The sequence below is a fragment of the Platalea leucorodia genome, assembly GCF_965183815.1.
Source record: "Platalea leucorodia genome assembly, chromosome: 4".
Lineage (NCBI taxonomy): Eukaryota > Metazoa > Chordata > Aves > Pelecaniformes > Threskiornithidae > Platalea > Platalea leucorodia.
In genome coordinates, this window is record NC_138826.1 from 46,577,202 (window position 1) to 46,598,866 (window position 21,665).

At 48.0% G+C, this 21,665-nt stretch overlaps 1 protein-coding gene across 1 annotated transcript in view; it reads right to left on the reverse strand.

Moving 5' to 3' along the window:
• ARHGEF5 (Rho guanine nucleotide exchange factor 5) overlaps positions 1-18,610 on the reverse strand; it is a gene marked incomplete at both ends in the record, with an annotated part of 46,480 nt that extends 27,870 nt beyond the window's left edge. The window contains 3 exons of the mRNA XM_082310177.1: positions 14,061-14,115; positions 18,002-18,148; positions 18,534-18,610. Of these exons, the coding sequence (XP_082166303.1) occupies positions 14,061-14,115; positions 18,002-18,148; positions 18,534-18,610 (279 nt within the window). The remainder of the gene's footprint in view (positions 1-14,060; positions 14,116-18,001; positions 18,149-18,533) is intronic.
• Positions 18,611-21,665: the final 3,055 nt, after the last annotated feature.

Consider the following 21,665-nt stretch of genomic DNA (forward strand, 5'->3'; position numbering starts at 1 on the left):
TCCAGCATAAGGCACATTTCATTGCTCCAGCATACGTCCAAATTGCTCATCTTCCTTTCTCTGCACCACTCTGAAATGAAACAGCTCAGTTTACTCATTGTGGGGCAGGAAGATAAGGTAGACCGCATGAGCAATGTCAGAGGCAGACTGCCTTCCCAGATGGCACAGGACTTGGACTGAAATGAGCAGCGTTGACCCTGTGCCTACAGTAACACCTTATAGCTTCCCTTTCAGTCCCCCCATGTGCATGAAGAGAACATCCCCACTTCCCAGTGGTGCCCAGGGACGAGGAAGAGAGCAACAGTGCAGTAATGTACTCCCCATCCTTCAACACAGCACCAGATGTTGTTAAGAAATTACTGGGCAACTTGAGGAGTAAACCCATCTCTCTCAATCACTTGCACATTTAGGAAAACATGCCATGACCCATATTTGCTATAAAAACAGGGATGCTTCCGCTTCTCTTTGCCTGTCTTCCCACAGCATCCTCTCTCTGCCTGGAGGTTTCTCACAGCGTAGAGTCTTGACAGGGTTGTGTCCTGTATTGCAGCCGTCTCAGTGCTATCCCCACTGCCCATCCTGAGCCTCTTCTTGCCTATGCCTGAAACATGCCTTTCCAGGAGAAAACACCTTTCCTGAGGAGGGGTAGAGAAGGGAGAGAGAAGTGCATCATTCTGAGAACACCCATAAGATTCATCAGCCGTACTGTACTCAGACTCAAGCCTGAAATATCTCTCTGCACAAAGTGAGTTACAGGAAAAGAGAGATGCAGAGAAGCAGCAAACAACGGGAAGAGTTATTTGAGCCATCTGCAATACCAACACTCAGGAACAAATCCTCACCGTTCTAAATATTGCACAGTGAGACACCGTCCCTGTCCTGCAGGGCTGGCAGTACACTCGCAACATCTCTTCTCCTCTCAATCCAGCAACAGAGGGGAAAGAGATACACACTGCACCTTCTCGACATCGCTATGCAACCTGACAGTCCTCACCTTTAAAACCAGATAGTGATCTCGGAGTACTTCAGAAAGGAGATCGACTCAAATGTTGCAGCTAGGTTACATTTCATTGGTCTAGAGTTACCCTCAGACGCCTGCACTATGGAATACCTACAGTAAAATTTCTGTGTCTAAAACAGAAGATCAGGCTTAATCCACGCCAAAAGGATTTTGCCTAGAGACCAGACCCACTGAAGAGACACCTACAGCATCAGAGCTTTTCCAGGCACCAGTATGGCTATGGCATCCTTCCTTCTCCTATGAAATGAAGTATACCAGCAAAGCTATACTCTCGCTGGTGTACTCTTACGAAGTTTCCACCAGCACCCCCTCGCAGGACAGGAATCTAATAAAGATGTAAGGGCCCAGTTACGATTTACCCTATTCAAAGAATATTTGCAGGCACTTTTGATCATTACACCTGTAAATTTTTGTGAGTATAAAGCCTACATAACATAAAGTTTACACATGCTTATTTTTCACAGCTGCCCAGCAACACTGTGGGTGAAGCATCTTCTTGCCACCCCTCCTCCCACTAGTGGTGCACATGTTAGTTTAACACTGATGTGGGCATCTATTTATTATTATTATTATTAAGTGAATATGCAAGTGTAGCCATGGCAGCCACCTTGTGGCAGCTGTGAACAACGACCACGTCCAACAGGTTACAGGTCTGCTCGTAACCCAGACTTGGGCCTTGCACCACATGTCCCCTGATTATCTCAGGGCTTCTGCGATCTGAACGGATCGTGCCCTGACATGACCAGGATCCTAATGCCCTCCCCTCTAGAGAGGCGTATTTTGGATCCTCAAACTCTACTGTTGGAGTCGTCGATGAAGCAGCAGCCGTTCCTCACTTCTCCTCCTCCTGTCACACCCTGTGCAAGGCTGGGTCTGCTCACCAGCGTGTGGCTCCGCTCTGCCCACGGGTGGCACATGCAGGGGACCGCCAAGCTTGTGGATCCCACTGGGCACCACCTCAGCCTGATCCAGGTAAGGATTTGCAAAGTTTTGTGTATGATCAGCAGCAGGAACTCCAGTGCCAAATGCACTCGGAGAGTCAGCAAGGCCAAGGGCAGCGGACCTCGTGCACTGAGCACCTGCGTGCAGCTAGGTGTTCAATTTGAGACTACAAAGAGGTAGTTTGATGTCTGAATGTCACACACTTCTACGTGACTTACTGCAAATAGGATACATTCACAGGAAACTAATTTATGGGCAGCTCTGCTTTAATGCAGTATTCTCTGAGCAGCAGGTTCACGAGCTTCCTCCCACTTCAGTTCACTTCTCGTATACTATCCAATTACAGCTTCTGTAGCCACTCCTCCTCAACCTCTTCTAGCATCAGAACACCCTCTATTCTGTATACATTTACATATGTGTGCCTATTTACATACGTACATTTGTACACGTCATGGTAATCACCATCCCTCTTCTAAATTCTTCCCACTATCAAAACCAATAGGCATCCTCCTGACCTTGCACTGAACTTGTACTAAAGTAATGGGAATTTCTTCTTTGACTTCATCTAGCTGTAATCCAGCCCCCACACCGTGAGCTCAAAACTAGTCGCCACCACAGGCTCAGTTCCACGTCTCCTGCAGCGTTCATCATTGCAGTTGAAGGAATGGCATTTAAAACAATAAATGGGGAATGGGTTTTGTGCCAGCAAACTAATTCCACTAGAAGAGCAAGAAAGCTGGAATCACTAGCTAATGGAGAAGACAAGATTAACGAAGCTCTCCCAGAAGGGTACCCAGCTGGCTCAGGCACTGAAAACCACCGAGAACCTCATATCAAGAACACACAAATACATTAGCTTGCAACTTTTCTGCACTGATGAACCTTTCATAGGTATTAGTATGCCACAGCCAAGGCACAGACCTTCTTTGTGCATTAAATACTCTTTCCCCACACAAAGTCTAACTCTAACACACACTTCTTGACCAAAGACATAAATGCAGCTGACCTAAACCCAGTCTTGGCTAAAGCCAGGTCTCCCAAGTCATGCAACGGAGTTAACCTGGGCTACTGAGCAAATCAAGGCAGCTATTCTCACACGTCTGCTGCAAAGGGAAGGTGAAAAAATATATTAGCTTCCATTAAGATTTAAGGTAAGGTGTGCTTGTGACAATTCCTGTATCTCAAGCCTTAGTTTCATAAGCTCTTCAGCTTGCCAAAAGGAGTCCCATCCTCTGCCCTCCTTATTCCCACCCCCACACCACCCTTTCTCTTCGGGCGGTATAGGCATGCGTGCGGTCTCACAACAAACCAGAACCAACGTGGATGACAACCGGTAGGCACAACGGCTTCTTTCAATGGCAGTGCCAGCTGAGAGGATCTGTGCAACCACAGCCTGTTTATCTGAGCACAGAAATGTAGGAACTAAATGTACGATTCCCTCTTCTATCTAATCCAGCACAGGCATGGGGCTGCTATTGAAAGAGGCAGTCCCTCTCCACATTTCCCGTGCCCAGTGGCACACTACTCTTCTGCATCAGACCTAGCACCATCTGGCCACAGAGCAGGCTGATCCAAATTCCAGAGCCAAAAGTCATATTTTTTCTTTAGAGAAGGAGGTTAATTTTCAGCTGGAGCAGTGATTGAACTGATTTGAAGCCACTGGATCGCTAGATCTGATCCAAGGGAAGGAGCAGGAGCTTGCAGTCAGGACTGGATGAGAACTGCACTGTTCCTTCAGCAGCAGCCTGTAGTTACGCTGGATTAACCATCACGTGAAGCCGAACTCCAAGCAACACAAGTTATTCAATTACATTTCTCCGAAAGCCCTGTCTGCGCACAGACACCACAGCCAGGCGCACTTAGCCACTGCTCTAAATCATACCAGTCACCTTGTGACTACGGCTCCACGATTGCCTCTTCCCAGAAGCAAGAGGTTAGCACGGACAACAGCTGTAAGCTTGTGGTACAATAGGCCATCTTTTTGCTGGAATGTGTCATCCTGGCAGCAACAGGCTCTGTAATCTGGCATGAAAATTTGTAGCAAGACTTTGTGGCTAGGAACCAGGCTGGACAGATTGAGATAAGAAATTAGCGAGGGTAATCAGCCATTGGAATAATTTACCTGGGGAACCAGTGCAGTCTATCACTTGATATCTTGAAATCAAGACTGGGTACTTTTCTAATAGAATTTTGGATTTGATGCAGTGATAACCAGCTGGGAATGTAAATACCTGCTGGGGGTCAGAATAAGGCATCTGTCCCCAAATGGCTGATACTATGAACATCAACTGTGTGATCACCTCACAGAAAAGGGCAACAATTTCTCTCTGTACAGCCCAAGTGCCGAAACAATAGAGCACAACTACACTTGCACTGCAGTCACTTCTGAGCACTTCATTAAAAGATACGAGAGGAGTTCACTGAGAAGCTGCAAAGCTGAAAGGAATTACAAAACTTAGCAGGCATGACTACTGAAATAAGATAGCTATGTATAATTTAGCCAAACAGTTACTAAGCAGCCAACATCAAACTGGAAAGATACTAGATGACAGAAAGCATAGTAACTCTTAGAATCAAATATTCTTGGAAAAAAATGTGGTTCCAATTACGAATTTGAAATCCCTTGCAGGCTGTTTCTTAAATTTTGCCTGGAATAACCATGGAGAGTGAGCATAATTTACATGAATACAAATTAATTAAATAAAACAGCCCACTTTAAACCAGACTCCAAAGTAGAGGATGTTAAAAAAAGCAAACAACAACAAAAAAAAAACCTATAGCAAAATTTGGCGCTGTACCTCTAGAAAGCACTTGAAACAAGTGAACTGTAAGAAGGGGTAAGACTCAACACAACAAGAGCAAGAACATCTATCCAAAGTTAACAGGATGAAATTAAAAAAAAGTCCCCAGGAAGCCTCTTACCAGCAAAGTCTATCGGGATGCATAAGAGGTTCCCAGAGGAAGTACTCGTGTCCTGCTATTTCAGACAGCGGGAACAGGGGGCTTCAGCAAGAGCACCCACCTCAAGCCTAGTCACCTGTTGTCAGTAGCAATTAGATCGTATAACCCCACTCACAGATTTATCAAGCTCGCTAGACGACTGCACGGACGGTGCAGTACAAATGCTACCCCAATCACGAGCTAGCAAAATGAGGTTCTACACGAAGCCAGCTGAGCTGTTCCAAATATTAACACTAACTGAGAATTAAGAAGAATTCAGATGTGGTACAACTTCAAGTCTGATTTACAGGTGCCTCCTCCTCCTCACCCAATTCAGTCACAGTTCTGAAATCTGGGTCACCCATACATTATTCCTCCACACCAAGCCACCTCCCTCCCATGCAACCCTATAAAAGGACTCAGCCCTTATCCAAGCCATTTAGGTTACAAGAAACTCCAAAACACCAGAGAATCAGGTCATAAAACTTCAACGCCACGTTACGGATGTGGCTTGGTCAGAGAGGAACAGGCACGCAGCTCAAGAAGCCAACGGCATCCACATTCAGCAGCTCCTTGGCAAAGTCTGCAACAAGTCAACACAGACGAGCAGAGCTCAGATCTCCTCCCCTGACCCTGTACTCCCTACCAGGTTTGGTGCAGGTCTTATCCAACCTCTGGGAATAAATGAAGCATCAAGCGCAAGGCTAACATGGGTGCTGGGGGGAGGACGGGTGAGGCCAGAGCTGTGGGAACTCAAAAGCCCCCCGGGCAGGTTGTTTGGGGCGCTGAGGTTGCCATCAGAGCTGCTGCAATGGCTGGGGCTCTGAAGCGGCTGCGGGAAGGAGAGGGGAAGCGAGCAGCAGGCAGGTCTCTCGCCTTTCGTTCCTCTGCCTTCCCTCCGTGACAGGCCATAAAAGTCACGAGGCGCCAGCCAGCAGAGCAAGGAGGAAAACAACACGGTGTCCAGAGTTCAAGCACAGCCCTGAGACTCCCGGGCCCCGGCCACGGGTGGCCCGGCTGGAGCTGAAAACCCGGCGAACACCGTGGGATCTCGCTCCTGCGTGGGAGGCACCATTTCTGCGGGAAGAGGCTCCGGCTGCTGGCAGCTGAGCCTGGGACCGGGCCTGTGCTCCGGGCCCTACCTGCTGCCGGCAGCGGGAGGAGGAGCGGGGGGGGGGGGACGGGACGGGACGGGCGCTGCTGGCGGGGCGCGGAGCCGCACCGTCCCTCACAGGCCGCCGCGAAGGCTGCGGCCCCCCGGGGCCTGCCCCGGGGCCGGCGGGGAGGCGCCCCCTTCGCCGCCCCCTCTGGAGGCACCGGCCCGCCGGGGCTCACCCAGCGCCCCCCCGGCGGGAGCGGCTCCCGGGGGCTCCGGGCCCCGACGGCAGCCCCCGCCGCGCACCCACACCTGTGCGCCGCGGGCCCGGCCCCGCGGAGGAGCGCAGCAGGCCCGCCGTCCCGCCTCGGGAGGGGCGAGCGCTCCCGTCCCCGGAGATCCCTCCTCCCCGTCCCCCTCGGGTCCTAAAATGGTGGAGCCCTCCCTCCCCTTCTCCTTCTTCTTCTCCCCCCGCTCCCGAGCCTGCCCGCCGCCGGGCCCCGGGGGAGCAGCCGCCCCTCCGGCCCGGCCCGGGCTCCGCGGGGATCCGGCGCCAGGCCCGCGCCTCACCCGGGAACACGGCAGCGCCGCTCCCGCCGGGCCGGGCCGGGCCGCGCCGCCCCCGCCGGCCGCCCTTACCTGCGCCGGCCTCACATCGCCGGGCCGGGGCCAGCGCCGCGCCCCCCGCCGCCGCCGCCGCCGCGGCCCCCCGCCCTCGGCAGCCGGGCGCCGTCTCCCCGCGGGGCCGCAGGTATGTCATGAGTGCGGCGGCTCCCAGGTGAGCCGGGCACACCTACAGGAAGGCAGGCGGGACGCCCTGATTGGCGTGCGGGGCGAGCCCGGCCGGCAGCGGGCCGCGCTCCGGGGGCGCGGGGCAGGGCGCAGCCGCCGCCGAGGGGCCAGCGCCGAGCGCGGCGCCGGCGGCTCCTGGCCCCGGCCCCGGCCCCCGCCCGGGCGCAGCGCTCCGCGCCCACCGTCCGTCCGTCCGTCCGACCGTAAGGCATTTTGCTTTTTTTTTTTATTTTTTTTTTTTTTCGTTGCAACGGGGGCAATAACTGCGTCTCCCCCGGGCTTGGGGTGAAAAGGCGCTTAGCGTTTGCTTGCTTTGCCTCCAGGGCAAAAGCAGAGCGGGTACACCTGACCCGCTGATACCCGGTACCCGGACTGCCTCAAGAAACAGAGGGGCTTTTTATTTTTTTTACTTTATTTTATTTTTCTTCATTACCCGAGTCTCTTGTTTTCCCGCTCCTTAAGGTCACTCCTTAACTTTGCATGCGTGAACCCTCCTGCTTTGTTTTTCCTCCCAACAGGCAGCGGGGGATTTACGGAAAAGCGCCGGGTGTCGGGAGAATCGCCCCGGCCACACGTGGCGGGGCTTTGCCTCTGCAGCAGCAGACCTCGGAGATCTCCAGATTGCGTCCGAGATCGTCAAATAAATGTAAATGAATTAAACACCTGGATTCAGAAGAAATTGAGCGGGATGTGGGTAGCAAAACTCTGTAGGGTGTGTTAAAAATCTGAATGCACAGCTGCCATTCTCAGGCATCCTGTACCTCCTAGGTACACAGGTGAATGTCCTGAGGAGCCCTACCTTCATCAGAGCTTTCTCTGGTTGCTGTGCTCAGCTGTGGAGTGAAAGGGGACAGTATATCAGTTCCCAATAAAGGAAATGCTGTCCCTGTCTGCCAGCTCGACTGTAGCAATAGGGGCACACAGTCTGTAGGGAGACTTCCCCCATTTGGGAGGGTGGAACAGAGCCTGGTAGAGAAAAGGCATAAATAAAGGGAAAGAAGAAAAGGGGAGGACAAGTAGATACAAGACAACATGAGTTTGGGAGTAGCAGGAAAATGGGAAACCCTGACACAGCTGATTATTGTGATCATAAAAAAAGGGGGCAAATTCAGAAGTTTGGGAGTTTTCATTCCATGGCAAGATAAACAGAGTAGGTTGCTTGGTTCTCCACTGCCCTAGTTTTATTATTTGCAGCATAGATGCCTGGATTTGCTTAAAGGAGTACAGGATTTATGTGAGAATGCACTTTATTGCAGTATAGATCTTTGCTCACAAAGAATGAAAGGTGAGCAAAGAATTATGCTAGACAGGTGACTGAGGAAGGAATTACCTATATTATATTTTCTGTCTCCTCAAATTGATATCCAGTGCCATCTCTTTGCTGAGTCTTTTTTTTCCTAATAATTTCATGAGGTTTGCAGGTGTGCATACTCCAGGATGTGCTCCAAAGAATAAAACAAAAGAGAAGTGGGAGCTTGTCCCAACCACCGGAGAAATCCTGTGCCCCACACCCAGGCAATCCTCAGCCCTCCCTTCCCTGCATGACCCATGCAGGGTCTCCCAGGCAGGAAAACTACCCCCAGAAGCAGCACACTGAAAGCTCTGCCCAGCCAGTGACAAAATCGTACTCATGCTTGCTACTGCTTTCTGATTCCATTAATACTTTAATTCATTTGTGTGAATGAATTATTTCACCATAGCGGATCTGCTTCTCCAGTTGAGATTCCTATTCCACATCACTGCGTTTACAGTCAACGGAGAGAAAAGGGATGCTTCAAATTCCCACAAGCCAAGAGATTGCGGAAATCAGCCCTGGACCATGTCTCTCTCGAGTTGGTGCTCAAACCGCTGGGACATTACATAAATAGGCGATGCCTCTTCCTACTGCATTTTGTAAGTTCCTAGCAGCTGGCAGCAGGCTGGAGTTGGACATCCTGACTGGAAAACGGCACCTCTCTAATCCAGAAAAGGACGACTTATTGTCTAAGGAGGGCTTAACCTTCACCCCTCTCCTTGGCACTTCCAGCAGCTGCAGAGGCAGTTTTCTGTTTGGTTTTGTGAATCATATCCTGAGGTACCTTGCTTTCCCTGCCCATTGCACAGGGAGTTTGAGTGCCTAACTTTTCTTTATGCACTACATAGGGTGAAGAAGTCATAACGTGCAGCTCTCAGTACCGCAATCTCTATATCCTTCTGCGGGCCAAGCTCTCCTTCCCTAACTCACTGGGAACTGGACTCCTAACTTCTGTGTGGACCTGTGCAAAGTTACTGCAGTGCCATTAAGGTACTTCTTCTGCCAGTGGCATGGAAGAGGGAAGGTCAATGAAGAATAGGTGGGCTACAGAATTGCTGAGGCTGGCCGGCACTTGCAGAGATCATCTAGCCCACCCCCTGGCTCAGAGTGGGGGTCAGCTGGAGCAGGCTGCCTAGGACTGTGTCCAGTCAGGTTTTTAATATCTCCACGGACAGAGACTCCACAATCTCTCTGGGCTATCTGGGCCAGTTTAACCACTCTCATGGTAAAAGAAATTATTTTCTTATGTTTAGAACAACTGCTTATCTGGAGCGCTGCACAGTGTGAGCAGGAGAGGTCCCGTCCCATGCCAGGAGTGCTTCCCCTTCTCCTTTAGGAAGGTGAGCTACAGTGAGTCAATGCTTTTTGGCCAGTAGATCCCACAGCGTGGGAGTCCTCTCCCAGCAGGATGAAAGTCAAGAGCCAGCATCAGTGGGAAGCAGGACAGGGAGAAGCACAGAGGTATCCCAGGTGAACTGGGCTGCATTGTCTCCTATCTCAGCCCACCAAAACACTGGGCTGCACCAACTGAGTCCCTGGCATGTCCCTTTCCCCCTCCAAGGAAACACTCACACTCAAAAGAGGCCCAGCAGCACCAAGAGCAGGGTCCTCCTGTACCCTGATGTGCTCCTGCTTCCTGCAGCGCCCTGTACAACCTGAGCACACTGCGACCTCGGCAGGTGGAGAGGCAGTTCGGACACTAGCCTCCCACTTGCACTTTCTTGTCCTGTGTAGGCATCCTCCTCGTGAACATCCCGTCCAGCTAGAGTCCTCTGTTGTCCACTCCATAGCAGACATTATTCTGTGTTTAACTTCTAATATATGCAAAGCACACAGTTGTAAACGTAAAAAGTCAGGTAGACAGTAGGACAGAACGTGGCAGTTTTCGTAACTTTAAGCTGCTGACATGTCAGAAGTACCATGGGGGGTCTAAGGGTCTTCTTAAATTTAACCAAAATCATCTGGTGAGCCCTCAGGCCTTGGAAAACCAGATAACTTCCCAGGGTGTGTTTGGCAGCTGTTTCTTCCTCCAAGCAGATGCAAACCTGTGTATATGGCAAGAAAAACTCTCGTAAGAATGGAAAGAAACAGAACACTGAGCTTGGAAACTGAACCAAAGTAAGTTTATACCAGCAGCAAGTGAAGCACCCGTCCCCAGTGAGTCAGGTCCCGGCTGTTTCCTTCATTTCCTCCAAGGCTTGCTGTGAACATCCAGCGGTAACAGTCCTTCTGAAATTCAGTCATCTCTTTTCCTGCCCCTTATTTATAGCTTGCGATCAGCAGCTAGCAGAGTCCCAGCATCATTGCGGATGAAAAACTGGACATGGGTAATGGTTTTAAACTAAAAGGGGGTAAATTCAGATTAGATATAAGGAAGAAATTTTTTACGATGCGGGTGGTGAGACACTGGAACAGGTTGCCCAGAGAGGTGGTAGATGCCCCATCCCTGGAAACATTCAAGGTCAGGTTGGACGGGGCTCTGAGCAGCCTGATCGAGTTGAGGATGTCCCTTCCTATTGCAGGGGGGATGGACTAGATGGCCTCTAAAGGTCCCTTCCAACCCAAGCCATTCTATGATTTTATGATCCAGCGCTGCATTTCCACAGGCCCCTCTCCAGCACACTGAGAGAAGTGCAGACTCTCCCAGACCTCAGCTCACCTATGGTACCACAAGTCCTGTGCTCTTGTGGATTTGTAGGTGCCAGCGCCTTGTTGAGCTACAGCAGATGCTGGAGTAAAAGAGGAAAAAATGTCAGATTTGCACAGTTCACTCACATTCTTTGTTTTTCTCTTTAATACAGCCTTATTATTGACATGGGTTTGGGCCTGTCTTCATCTGAGAATCTGCTTCAGTGACAGTCGTGGATGCAGTTATAATGGTGAACTCCTACTGTTGTCTAGCAGAGCTGTCACTTATCCCAGGAGTTCAAGGAGTTCAAGAGACTATGGACTTCACACAGACAAGTACTGATTTCTGGGATCTTTCCTGAAATTTGCTCCAGCGTATGTCCAGGAATAGGTGGCCATGCCAGAAAGGATTAGGAAAATAAAGAAAGTCCTTCAGGTGATATGTCTAGTGATGCTTTCCTATGCGAAACTAGTTATAAAACTGCATTGCTGACATGGAATCATAGAATCATTAAGGCTGGAAAAGACCCTTAAGATCATTGAGTCCAACTGTTAACCTGTCACTGCCAAGTCCACCACTAAACCATGTCCTCAAGCACCACGTCTACCCTTCTTTTAAATACCTCCAGGGATGGAGACTCAGCCACTTCCCTGGGCAGCCTGTTCCAGGGCCTGACTACCCTTTCCGTGAAGAAGTTTTTCCTAATATCCAACCTAAACTTCCCCTGGCGCAGCTTGAGGCCGTTTCCTCTCGTCCTATCGCTTGTTACTAGGGAGAAGAGACCGACCCCCACCTGGCTACAGCCTCCTTTCAGGGAGTTGCAGAGAGCAATAAGGTCTCCCCTCAGCCTCCTCTTCTCCGGGCTAAACACCCCCAGTTCCCTCAGCCGCTCCTCATAAGACTTGTGCTCTAGACCCTTCACCAGCCTCGTTGCCCTTCTCTGGACACGCTCCAGCACCTCGATGTCCTTCTTGTAGTGAGGGGCCCAAAACTGAACACAGCACTCGAGGTGCAGCCTCACCAGTGCCGAGTACAGGGGCACTATCACCTCCCTGGTCCTGCTGGCCACGCTATTCCTGATACAAGCCAGGATGCTATTGGCCCTCTTGGCCACCTGAGCACACTGCTGGCTCATGTTCAGCCAGCTGTCGACCAACACCCCCAGGTCCTTTTCTGCCAGGCAGCTCTCCAGCCACTCTTCCCCCAGCCTGTAGCGTTGCATGGGGTTGTTGTGACCCAAGTGCAGGACCCGGCACTGAGCCTTGTTGAATCTCATGCCGTTGGTCCCGGCCCATGATCTGAGTTATAACAAAAGCCCTGAGACAATAACCTGTATTGTCAAAGAGCATGAACATCCTGAGAAGACCAGTCACAAACTCAAATGGGCTTCCCCCGTTGCGTTCTCGTGTGCTTTCCCTCCTGGGAATCCCAACTAGCCTGCAGCCAACAAGTGGCCTAGACACAATACTGTGTTTGCTCTTAAAGAATAAAACCAGGAGCAAAACAATCCACTTTTATAATCCTTATTCAGCCTCATCCTTTTTTTTTTTTTTTCATACACAAAGCAGTAAGGACTCTTTGTCCAAATGGATGCCTACATATGTGCCATGGAGTGATAGTTTTATTTTATGATGAACTGTGTACCAGTTACTATGAAGGTGTACATTGGCAGGAATTGGGTTAAGAATGAATGGCCCATTTAGTGTGTTGTACAAATTTCTTCCAAAATAATAGCAGTGGTCTTACCTGATGTGCGAATTGGGCCATTGTCCTGAGTGGGTTGCTTGCTAAACCCCACTTTCTTACAGGTACTGCCAGGAAAATTTCAACAAATGGACAAGACTTTAGACTGACAGTCAGAAATGAAGGCTGCTGTTAGAGGCATGAGGGTAAGGGCTTATCTGGAAAGTCCCTGCCTGTCAGCCGCATAAGGTGGCAAAAGCATATTTTTATTTGCATACATCCGTTTAGCCTGACATTGCCCAACAATTCACTTGATTATAAGCTACGGCCTGTGTTAAAAGGCAAGAAGGTGGTTCTTACTTTGTGGATGTGGGGCTGGCGGAGGCTGATGGGCTTTCACCGTTAGAATCACAGCTGCAGCTCTTTCACTGCAATTCAGACTGGTGTCAAGGAAAATGACTGCTCATGGCAGGGTTTCAGAAAGGTGTGGGTTTCCCACGTGCAAATGCTGGTTTCCTTGACCTTTCCTGATTTTGGTTGAATTGGAGCTGGGAATGGCCAGTCTCCAATAGCAAAAGCAGTCAAAATAGCCTCAGATGTTATTTTTTTTGCTGATGGTGCAAATATTGTCAACTGAGCAGCAGGTAAGACAAACTACTGTGAACAGCCCATAGCATTAAGTACAGACCAAAGAAAGAAGAAGAAAAAAAATCCCCACAACATGTCTCATACACAGGATTTCATATGATTAGCTACAGCAAAACACAACCCAAAACTTCACATCTATTTCCTTATATACTGTTGTAAAAGACAGAAGGGAATAGCTCAAAGCTTAGTCCAATTCAATTAAACATCCTTTTATTCAAGATTAATAAAATACGGACTTCTTGCACAAGCAAGAAGCTCCTTTGAATAAATATTAGGGGAAAAAAAGGAGCTATAACTAAATGGGGTATATTCTCTGAAGCAGTTATCCAACCTTTAATGGTACATACTGTGGTCAAAGCGACCTGTTTCCTGCTCACCAACAGTATTTGGCAACTCTGTGACTGTATTTTCAGTGAAACAGTAGTAAGCTTTTACATTTTTAGGAAGGTTTTCCTCAGCCAAAATTGCAAAAATTACATTTGATATACCTAATGCAATATGACATCACACTCCTTCCTGTTGAATAGATGGCTTTTCAAGCCCTATTCCCACCTGATTAATATATGGAGATCTATATGGAAGTGTCCCTGCAGCTAAATAACATGAGCTTGAGATATACTTTTTTTCCAAAATGTAAAGCCTGAACTAGTGCAGGGAAAAGATGGTTTATGGCCAAGAACAGCAATGAGGGCATTCCTTGGTACTTTAAACTGAATGTCAGTATAGGTGTCTTTCACTGAGTAAAGGTACCGCAGTAATTTCTGGCCTGTTGTCCACACACATCAGGAGGTCCGTGGGCTACCTGAAGAGGATCCACAAAAGGTAACTAAGAAATACAAGGCAATATCTCTAAACAAGGATCTTAAAATCAAAAACAGGTTAAAAAATGGCGCTACATATTATTAAGATGCCTCCAAAAGGATAAAAACATCATGGAGAAAAAACATTTGTATTGGGGAATGAGCAGTCAGACAAGGAGAAAGATAGGAAAGCTTTTAATGGGCTTTGCCTCTACTCTGTCATCAAAAGTGTTAATTCCTGGTAATCCAGAATACACAACATTGGTTTTCCTATCCAGAGATAGCACAAACAAATTTTGAAAAATCTTAGTGAAAGCTGGTTATGCAAACATTCCCAAACAGCTGTTCTTTTACACCAATTGACATAGGCAATTTCTAGCTCAGTTACAATTTTAATGAAATCTTTGGGCTTACGCTTTCTCCCCACTGAGATGCTACATGCAAACGATACTCCAGTTATTGCTTCTTCCTGGCAGGTGCCTCTCATAGACTGAAATCCTCCATTGCAGCTCCCAAGGAGGCTTTAGGAGGCAGCTCGGTTTCCTGCAGCGCACTCAATTTCTGTGTTTGTGATGCTGAACGCTGCAAGAGGAATGCACAAAGCTGTTTTTTCCCCCAAATCCTTTGGCGATCTCAGATATATGTGGCCTTCAAAGATCTGCGAGAACAGCTGAAAGCTTTCTGGGCTGCAGTGCCGGGGAGCAGCAGCTTCCTGAGGATATTGCAAAATCTGGTCCAGGCAGTGAGGCTGCCACGATGCCTCTGCAGCTGTCTGACTGGGATCCAGTTCTTAAGAGCCCTGTCTCCTATTGCCTCCCCTGAATAGGAGAATAAGTTGCTAACAGCTTTGCTCTTATGTGCTCCTTCTCTTCTGGGGCTCCATCCAGAGCTCTGGCTACACGGCTGCAATTCATAGCCTCGATACTTTAAAGGTATCGTTTCCTCTCTTTACTCCTGCAGTACTCTTGATCCTACGGACATTTAAGAATTAAATTCTCCCTGCAGACTGGCAGGGTGGATGGCCTGTGAACTTGGCCTCTTGGGATGGAGGAAGTCAGTGGAGATCAACATCAGCAAACGGGCAAACAAGAATTTGCCAGTGTCATGTCCAGCCGTCCTTCCTGCACAGTGGCAGCAGAAGGGCAGGGAGGGCAGCTGGGCAGAAGATAACTGCTTGAATTAGACACACCTAAATCCTTGTGCAAACCTGAATCAGAGTCCTAATGCTATGTCTTCGTGCAGTAAATTGTTTCCCAGCCCACCCCATACACACATCTCTTTTACACACACACGCAGATAATTGCTGGATTGGAGTCTCTAACAGCCTTGCCCTTTACCTGGACCACACTGATGTTTCCCTTCCTTCCTGAGGAGGGAGAAAAGGCCTAAACAGAGAGGATCAGTGGCAATGGCTATTTTCTCCTTTTCTCTTCCCCCTGCATCCTTTGAGAAGCCCAGGAGAAGGCTACTGGGACTTTTAAAATACTTCCACTCCATTTGCCAAGGCAACGACTTACGCAAAGTCTTCCTCTGTACTTTTCTCATATATATAGGCATTCATAGCAATGACTTAAGTTAGGGGGGTGTGTATGACACTCAAAGCCCTCTGTAGAAAGGATGCTGACAACAAATAAATCAATTCACTACCAGAACAACTAGGAAATGTCATTCCTCCTTTCTGCTCTTTTCACATTCAGGTAGGCCAGTTATCCTGTGGCCATTTCTTCAGACTTTCTGCTCAACTGTGAACTCTAGAAATAAATTACTGTAAAGGAAAGGTGGAATACAGACAAAGTCACACCACTGCAGGCAATTTAATTCTAGTCCAGAGCTGCACAAACAGTGAACTATAGTTAGGACCTCAGCAAAATTGAGCATGGAGAGCAAAAATGAAAGGAGAAGCATGCCGCCTTCGAGGGGCTTGCCAAATAGCCCTCTGGTTCAACCTGAAAGGGAGGATCTTGCTGTGTAGGAGCTGGATACAGAAAGCACTGCACATGCAGGTGTGCAGGTTTTTAGCTGTGCAGGCAGCTGCAGCACCTTAGCGTGTGCAGCACAGGTGGGAGGATGACATTCAGAAGCCTTCCCCTGTGCTCGAAACAGCAGTGCTGCCTCTGCCCCAACCCCATCCTGCCCATCCCTGCTCGCTCAGAAACCACTGTGCTAGGAAGCTACTTCTTCGTAGCTGAGATCCTCATATGATAATGTCCATCTAAGTGTTGTTGCTTGTGGTATAGGTCAGCAGTAATGACTCAGACCAGCCCTTCACTTTCATTCCTCTTGTTGGCTAGACACAAAATCCAGCCCACAAACAAATTAATGTCCCATGCACCAGTAAAGATGATTCCCTGTTAATTAACAAATTGCACAGAAGAGTCCCTGGCTTGTATTAAGAGACTCTGGAATGGCTGTGAAATCAAGCACTTAGAAGTTCAGAAATTCAGAATTCTCCCTGCAACCTTGATGTAGATTTTGGGGGTTTTGTTTTGGCTTTTTTGGTGGATATAATTACACATAATAGTGTAGCTTTTAATGAGATAAACATAGTAATTTTTCATCAGCTTAGTTTTTGCAGAGGAGGACAAACAAAGCTGAAAGGTGCCTTCCTCCACGTTCAGTGTCTGCATGAGAGGAGTCCTTGAGGTGGAGATCTGCAAGCCTCTATATGTGATAACGTAGTGCCCCCTGTGGGGAAGCTGGTCCTAACGCTGTCTCCTGGCTGTGTGCAGGTGAGATAACATTAACACAAATATCATACTCTTATACATGCTCCTGTACATCGTTGACGTCTGTACAGCATCACACCAGCAGGTTTAAAAATCAACTGACCTTTTCCTCCCTCAGATACTTTTTGTTAGGCTCGAGCAAGCAGTTGCACTGGATCACTATTAAGGCTTTCTGTGAGAGCATTCAAGAAAGATCTACTGTTTTATTATAGTTTCAGCTTTTTAAAAATAAAATCTCTGTGATTTTAGCCACAGAAGGAAATGAGAGCCCCTCGTTCAGCTCAAGGCACACAAGCCAAGCTGGCTCACATCAGCAGGGAGATGTGTAGGGTTGCAGACTGGCTGCTTGCTCTGGGTCTGTGGATGGTGGAAATCAGTTTTAGACCAAAGAAACAGTCCCTAGTCTTTTCCCGGTTGTCAGGCACAGGAAGCAAATCCTACTGCCTGGGATACCCTCTCCTGTAGCGCAACAGTTATTTCTCCCATTCCTGACAGCAACAGGAGAAACCCCTCTCCTCTGGGCTCTGCCTGATCCCTCTTCCTCCCCTACCCTGCCAAGGTTGGGCCAAGGTTGGCCTTTTATCTCCCGTCCCATCCTGCCATCCTCAACATCCAATCCTAACCATACATCAATGAACTCTCACCCTACTCCAAAAATTGCAATGGGATTAATGCTATGGTTCTCCAAAACACCTGCACTGTGTTGGCCCAGGATAACATGACTTGGCAGGGTCTACCTGGACAGCACAGCCCTGGTCACAGACACCTGTGGGACCAAAGTCTTGTTGTAACCCAACTCTCACCTAGTTTCTGATCCTTAATATCAGAGACCTCATTAGGCCTTGAAAATGAATGTTCTCTTCTGGCCCGTGGTAGCACAAGACCAAAACCCAGCTAGGCCACCCATGGTGGCTTTCCTGAAGGCCCTAAACTTAACATGAATTCTATAATGGCCCACAAATTTAATAACAGAAAAGTGAGCACATGTTCTTGAAATCACCTCCGCAATGTTGGCCCATTTTGTACCAGGAGAGGCTTCCCCATGCCCCTCACTCCCCTCAGTCCTGGAAAATGAACCCTTTCCCATATGATGGATTGTAAAGATGGATGTGAGCTTGCAGAGAAATACGACCATCCACACAGGGGTGGGGAAGTATTGTTTGTCTGGAGCTATGATGCTGTTGTTGGAAGGGCAGACTGAAGCAGGATTGTTTTCGTATGAGCAAAGGCACATTTTTCATGAAGTAAGCTTTTGTCCTTAACACACAAAAAGAGCCTTTTTTTGTGATTCACACTGTGTGATATTTTTAGTTTTCTTTGCATTTAATTAAGAATGGCACAAGAATAATACTGCAAGTAAATCACAGAAGCAGAATGACCCTATAAAAAGAGTGTGTTTTCTACCTTAGAAAGAAACCTCGCTACATTACCTCGGAGGCTTAGATTGTAAACTGGCTGAGATAGGAACCACATCCTTGTCCTGTGCTTGCAGTGCATTTGTCACAGTGAGAGTTTCTTCTGTCTCTTCTGAAATTTTCACATCTCCTGGGACAAGTGAGTTGCAGTCCCCAAAGCATCTGAGAGAATAAAGAAACAAAGACCAAAAAGTTGTTTAAAAGTTAGCTTGTCACAGCTATAAGTTGGTGGATATGAGACCTAGATGTCTGACTTCTGACAAGGGACAGAAGGTGAGGGAAACAAACCCTGCAAGGTATTGTGTAGTCTAGGATCTGAAGTACTTACAAGCTACAGCTAACAGTGACTAATGAAGTGCAAACAATGATTCATAATAACTCTAGAATACCTTGTACTATGCTTTCTCAGAAAGGAACAAGGATAAAGTTACCTTCTTTCTCTTTTGGGCAGGAACTCCAGATGCCCAAGTTAACTACCACCCCAGCACCCAGATAGCTCTTTTAACACCCCAAAGATGCTGTTTGCTGTCCTGCTGACTCCACTCACCCTGCTCCTTTTTCTACCTCTTCTCTTTCTCTCACAACTTCAAGGTTCCCCCTTCCCTGGACCTCATCTTCCCTCATTAGTGATTCTCACAAAACCAACATGACCTCCCAAGGCCCATCGTGTCAGTAGGGTACTTGCATCCAGCCACTGTTACCCCACTGCACTGGAGCATTGTCAGATTGATCTCTGTAGTGTTTGGGGTTGTGCCTCATATTCCCTGCAAGACTCCCAACAGTGGCTTGGATATCTTCACCTTTATCCCATCTCTGGTGCAGGAGTGAATGCCTGCCCTGCAGGACTCACAGTGACCACACTCCATTCAGGTGTTGATTTCTTTCTGAGGTGCGTTCATTGATGCTGAGTAAGGGATGAATCCTTGCTCCAGCTCTTCCCACAAGGAGCATGCAGATTAGGCTTCTCTCCAGTGTGAACCAGCTGATGCTGAGTCAGGTCAGAATACCCATCAAAACCCTTTCCATGGTCACAGCACCTAAGGGGTTTCTCTCCCATCTGGGCTCTCTGTTGGTGAATGTAAGGGTCAAAGTGTGTTCATTTTCATATGAATTTTTAGATGACGGGTCTCCTTATTTTCAGCTGGGGCAACGTCATCCTCAGCTGGAATAGAGGGGGAAAAAAACTCATCAGATATGATTATTCCTCCAAACACCATATGAAGAACAGCATTTATGAGAGCGAAATCCATGAACTGATTCTTCAGATGAAGTGTCCTTGGGTCGAGTACTTGCAGCCTGGAATTCATGGGTTCTCATCTTCCATCTGCCACCAGTTCTCTTATACCCTTCATCATTATATCTCTGTTTTATATAGTGCCTCTCACCAACATGTGACAACTGCATGCCACAGTTATACAAGTGGAGAGAACAAAGATGGGAAGACGGCGGTAGGTGAAGAGACTTGCACAAAGCAGCCCATCAGGCCAGAAGCAGACATAAGAACTGGACACGTACCTCCAGAGTCCTTGACAAGTGTGCTTGCCTCTTTCTAGGCTGGTACATTCATCATAAAACAATGATAAATCTTACTCCCCAGTCTATTTTGCAAAGGCATGATGTCCTCAGTAAATAATATCTGTACATGACTTCGAACACTCAAAATTCTCTTTCAGTGCTAATGAAATGAGCTATGTCTAATGTGTCTAGGTAGCTTATCCAGTTTGTGGATATGCTATCCCTGAAGTTCAGAGGTACCAGAGCTGACTCTGAGAAGGCCCATCTTATCCTCATAGGGTTTATGAGTAGGAATATGCCTAGATTGTTTCAGAGTCAGCTTGGGTCTGGAAGCACATGGTGAAGAGCCCAAGCTAATGTGCCCTGATGGAGCCAGAAGTTTTGGGGAGCAACTGCAGAGGCACCTGAGTGGCTCCCCACAGAGTCCGATCAGACCCAGCAAGACTTATAACCTGTGGCTCAGCATCGTCACTGCTGACCCTGTGCTGGTCTTGAGGGTGGAGCCTTGCAGTACAACCTGCACCACACTACCCAAAATTTCCATCTCCCAGAGGACCTTTTATCCTGCGTACCCATCAGATGTGGGATACCTGTGTTTTCATGTAGCACTGTGCCTGAGCTCACAAGTTATGTGGATATCAAAGCACCGGTGAGACAAGTGTCTCACCAAATCACGCAAATCACTATGAGCCAGAGTCACTAAGCTCTACCAAGCCTGTTTAGTCATTCCAGTGTCACTGCAGCATATTTCCTAGCAGAGGAAATGGTTTGGCAGTGTCAGGGTAGTTTACATTTCTCTGCGTGGGATGGACTGAGGAACACCTCCTAGTATTGTCCAGGGACTGCCAGCAACCTGCCCAGTCAGCACATAGCCCTAACCAGCTGTGCCGTTAGCATTAGCTGGTTGGCTGGCCAAGGTTATCGGAGTTATTGGTAGTGGGACCATTTGGTGGTGAAAGGCCGGACTGAACTCAGCATCTGATTAGATGATTAACATTAGACATCCATGCAGCATCTCAAGAAAACCTCCCTAACTCTGTGTCCTTTAGGTAATGGAGTTAAGATGTCCTGATGGACTTAATACCCCTTGATGGACTGGGAAGGTCTGCATGTCTCAGTATACTCTATATGTTGAGAGTATTCTGCTCTACGGTGGGTCCCAAAAGAACCATACGATCTGTTTTCTTCCAGTGTCTAAGGTATCCTATGGCCCCATAACCTCAGATAGTGGAGAGATGACTGTGTAATCTTGCTGTGAGATTGGCCCAGTCCGCAAGCATTTAAATAGGAACAAAAGTGCCCCAAAGAACACAGAAGTGGCCAGCGCTTCTCTGCAGGACACAACCCTGCAGGTTGCTACGTGGGAGCAGGAGATAACAGAGGAGAAAGGTTGGTAGCAGGAAGGAGGTGTGATGAGGTAACTTGTATGACAGAAATAGTGCTAAAAGATCTTGCCAGCATTTACCTGCTCAAGAACTGCAAGGCAATTTCTTTGAGAGGAAAGATCGATGTTTGCTATCCAAATGACATTTTGAATTTAAATGCTTGCATTTGTAGTGGTAAAATTAGGATTTGTAAAACTATAGTACTTTTTTTATCCAAATGCTAAACTTTTTATTTACTGCCCATACATTTAATGACCCATATGTATGGATTTTTTTTTTTTTAAAGGTTAAATGGACTTCTGCTTTACAAAGGCTGAGAAATAGCATGGCCGTCCATCCTCTACTGAGAGAGCGCGGTGATGTTTGGTTAACTTCTTACAACTTCCAGTGAAGTGGATTTCACAACTTCCTTAGGTAATCTATTCCAGTGCTGCCTTACTCAGAGAAAGTTTTTGCAACATCTAGCCTTTTTCTTTTTTCCTCTCTTCTTTTCTTTCCTGAAAATTAAGCCGATTAGATCTTATCTTTGTCCTTCCAGCAATGTAATCACTGCCTCTCTTAATAACAACCTCTCATGCACTGCAACTGCGTTATCATGTCGTGCCCTACTTCCAGCCTTCTCCTCTAGACTCAACAAACGCAGTTCCCCCGCTTCTCCCCAGAGGCTGTTTTCCAAACCTGTTATCGCTGCAGATGTGCTCCTGTGCCCATGCTCCCTGCCTGGACCAGCCAGGCTGCTTGCTGTTCCCCCGCGTAGTTTCAGTGGTGGCTTCTCGCTT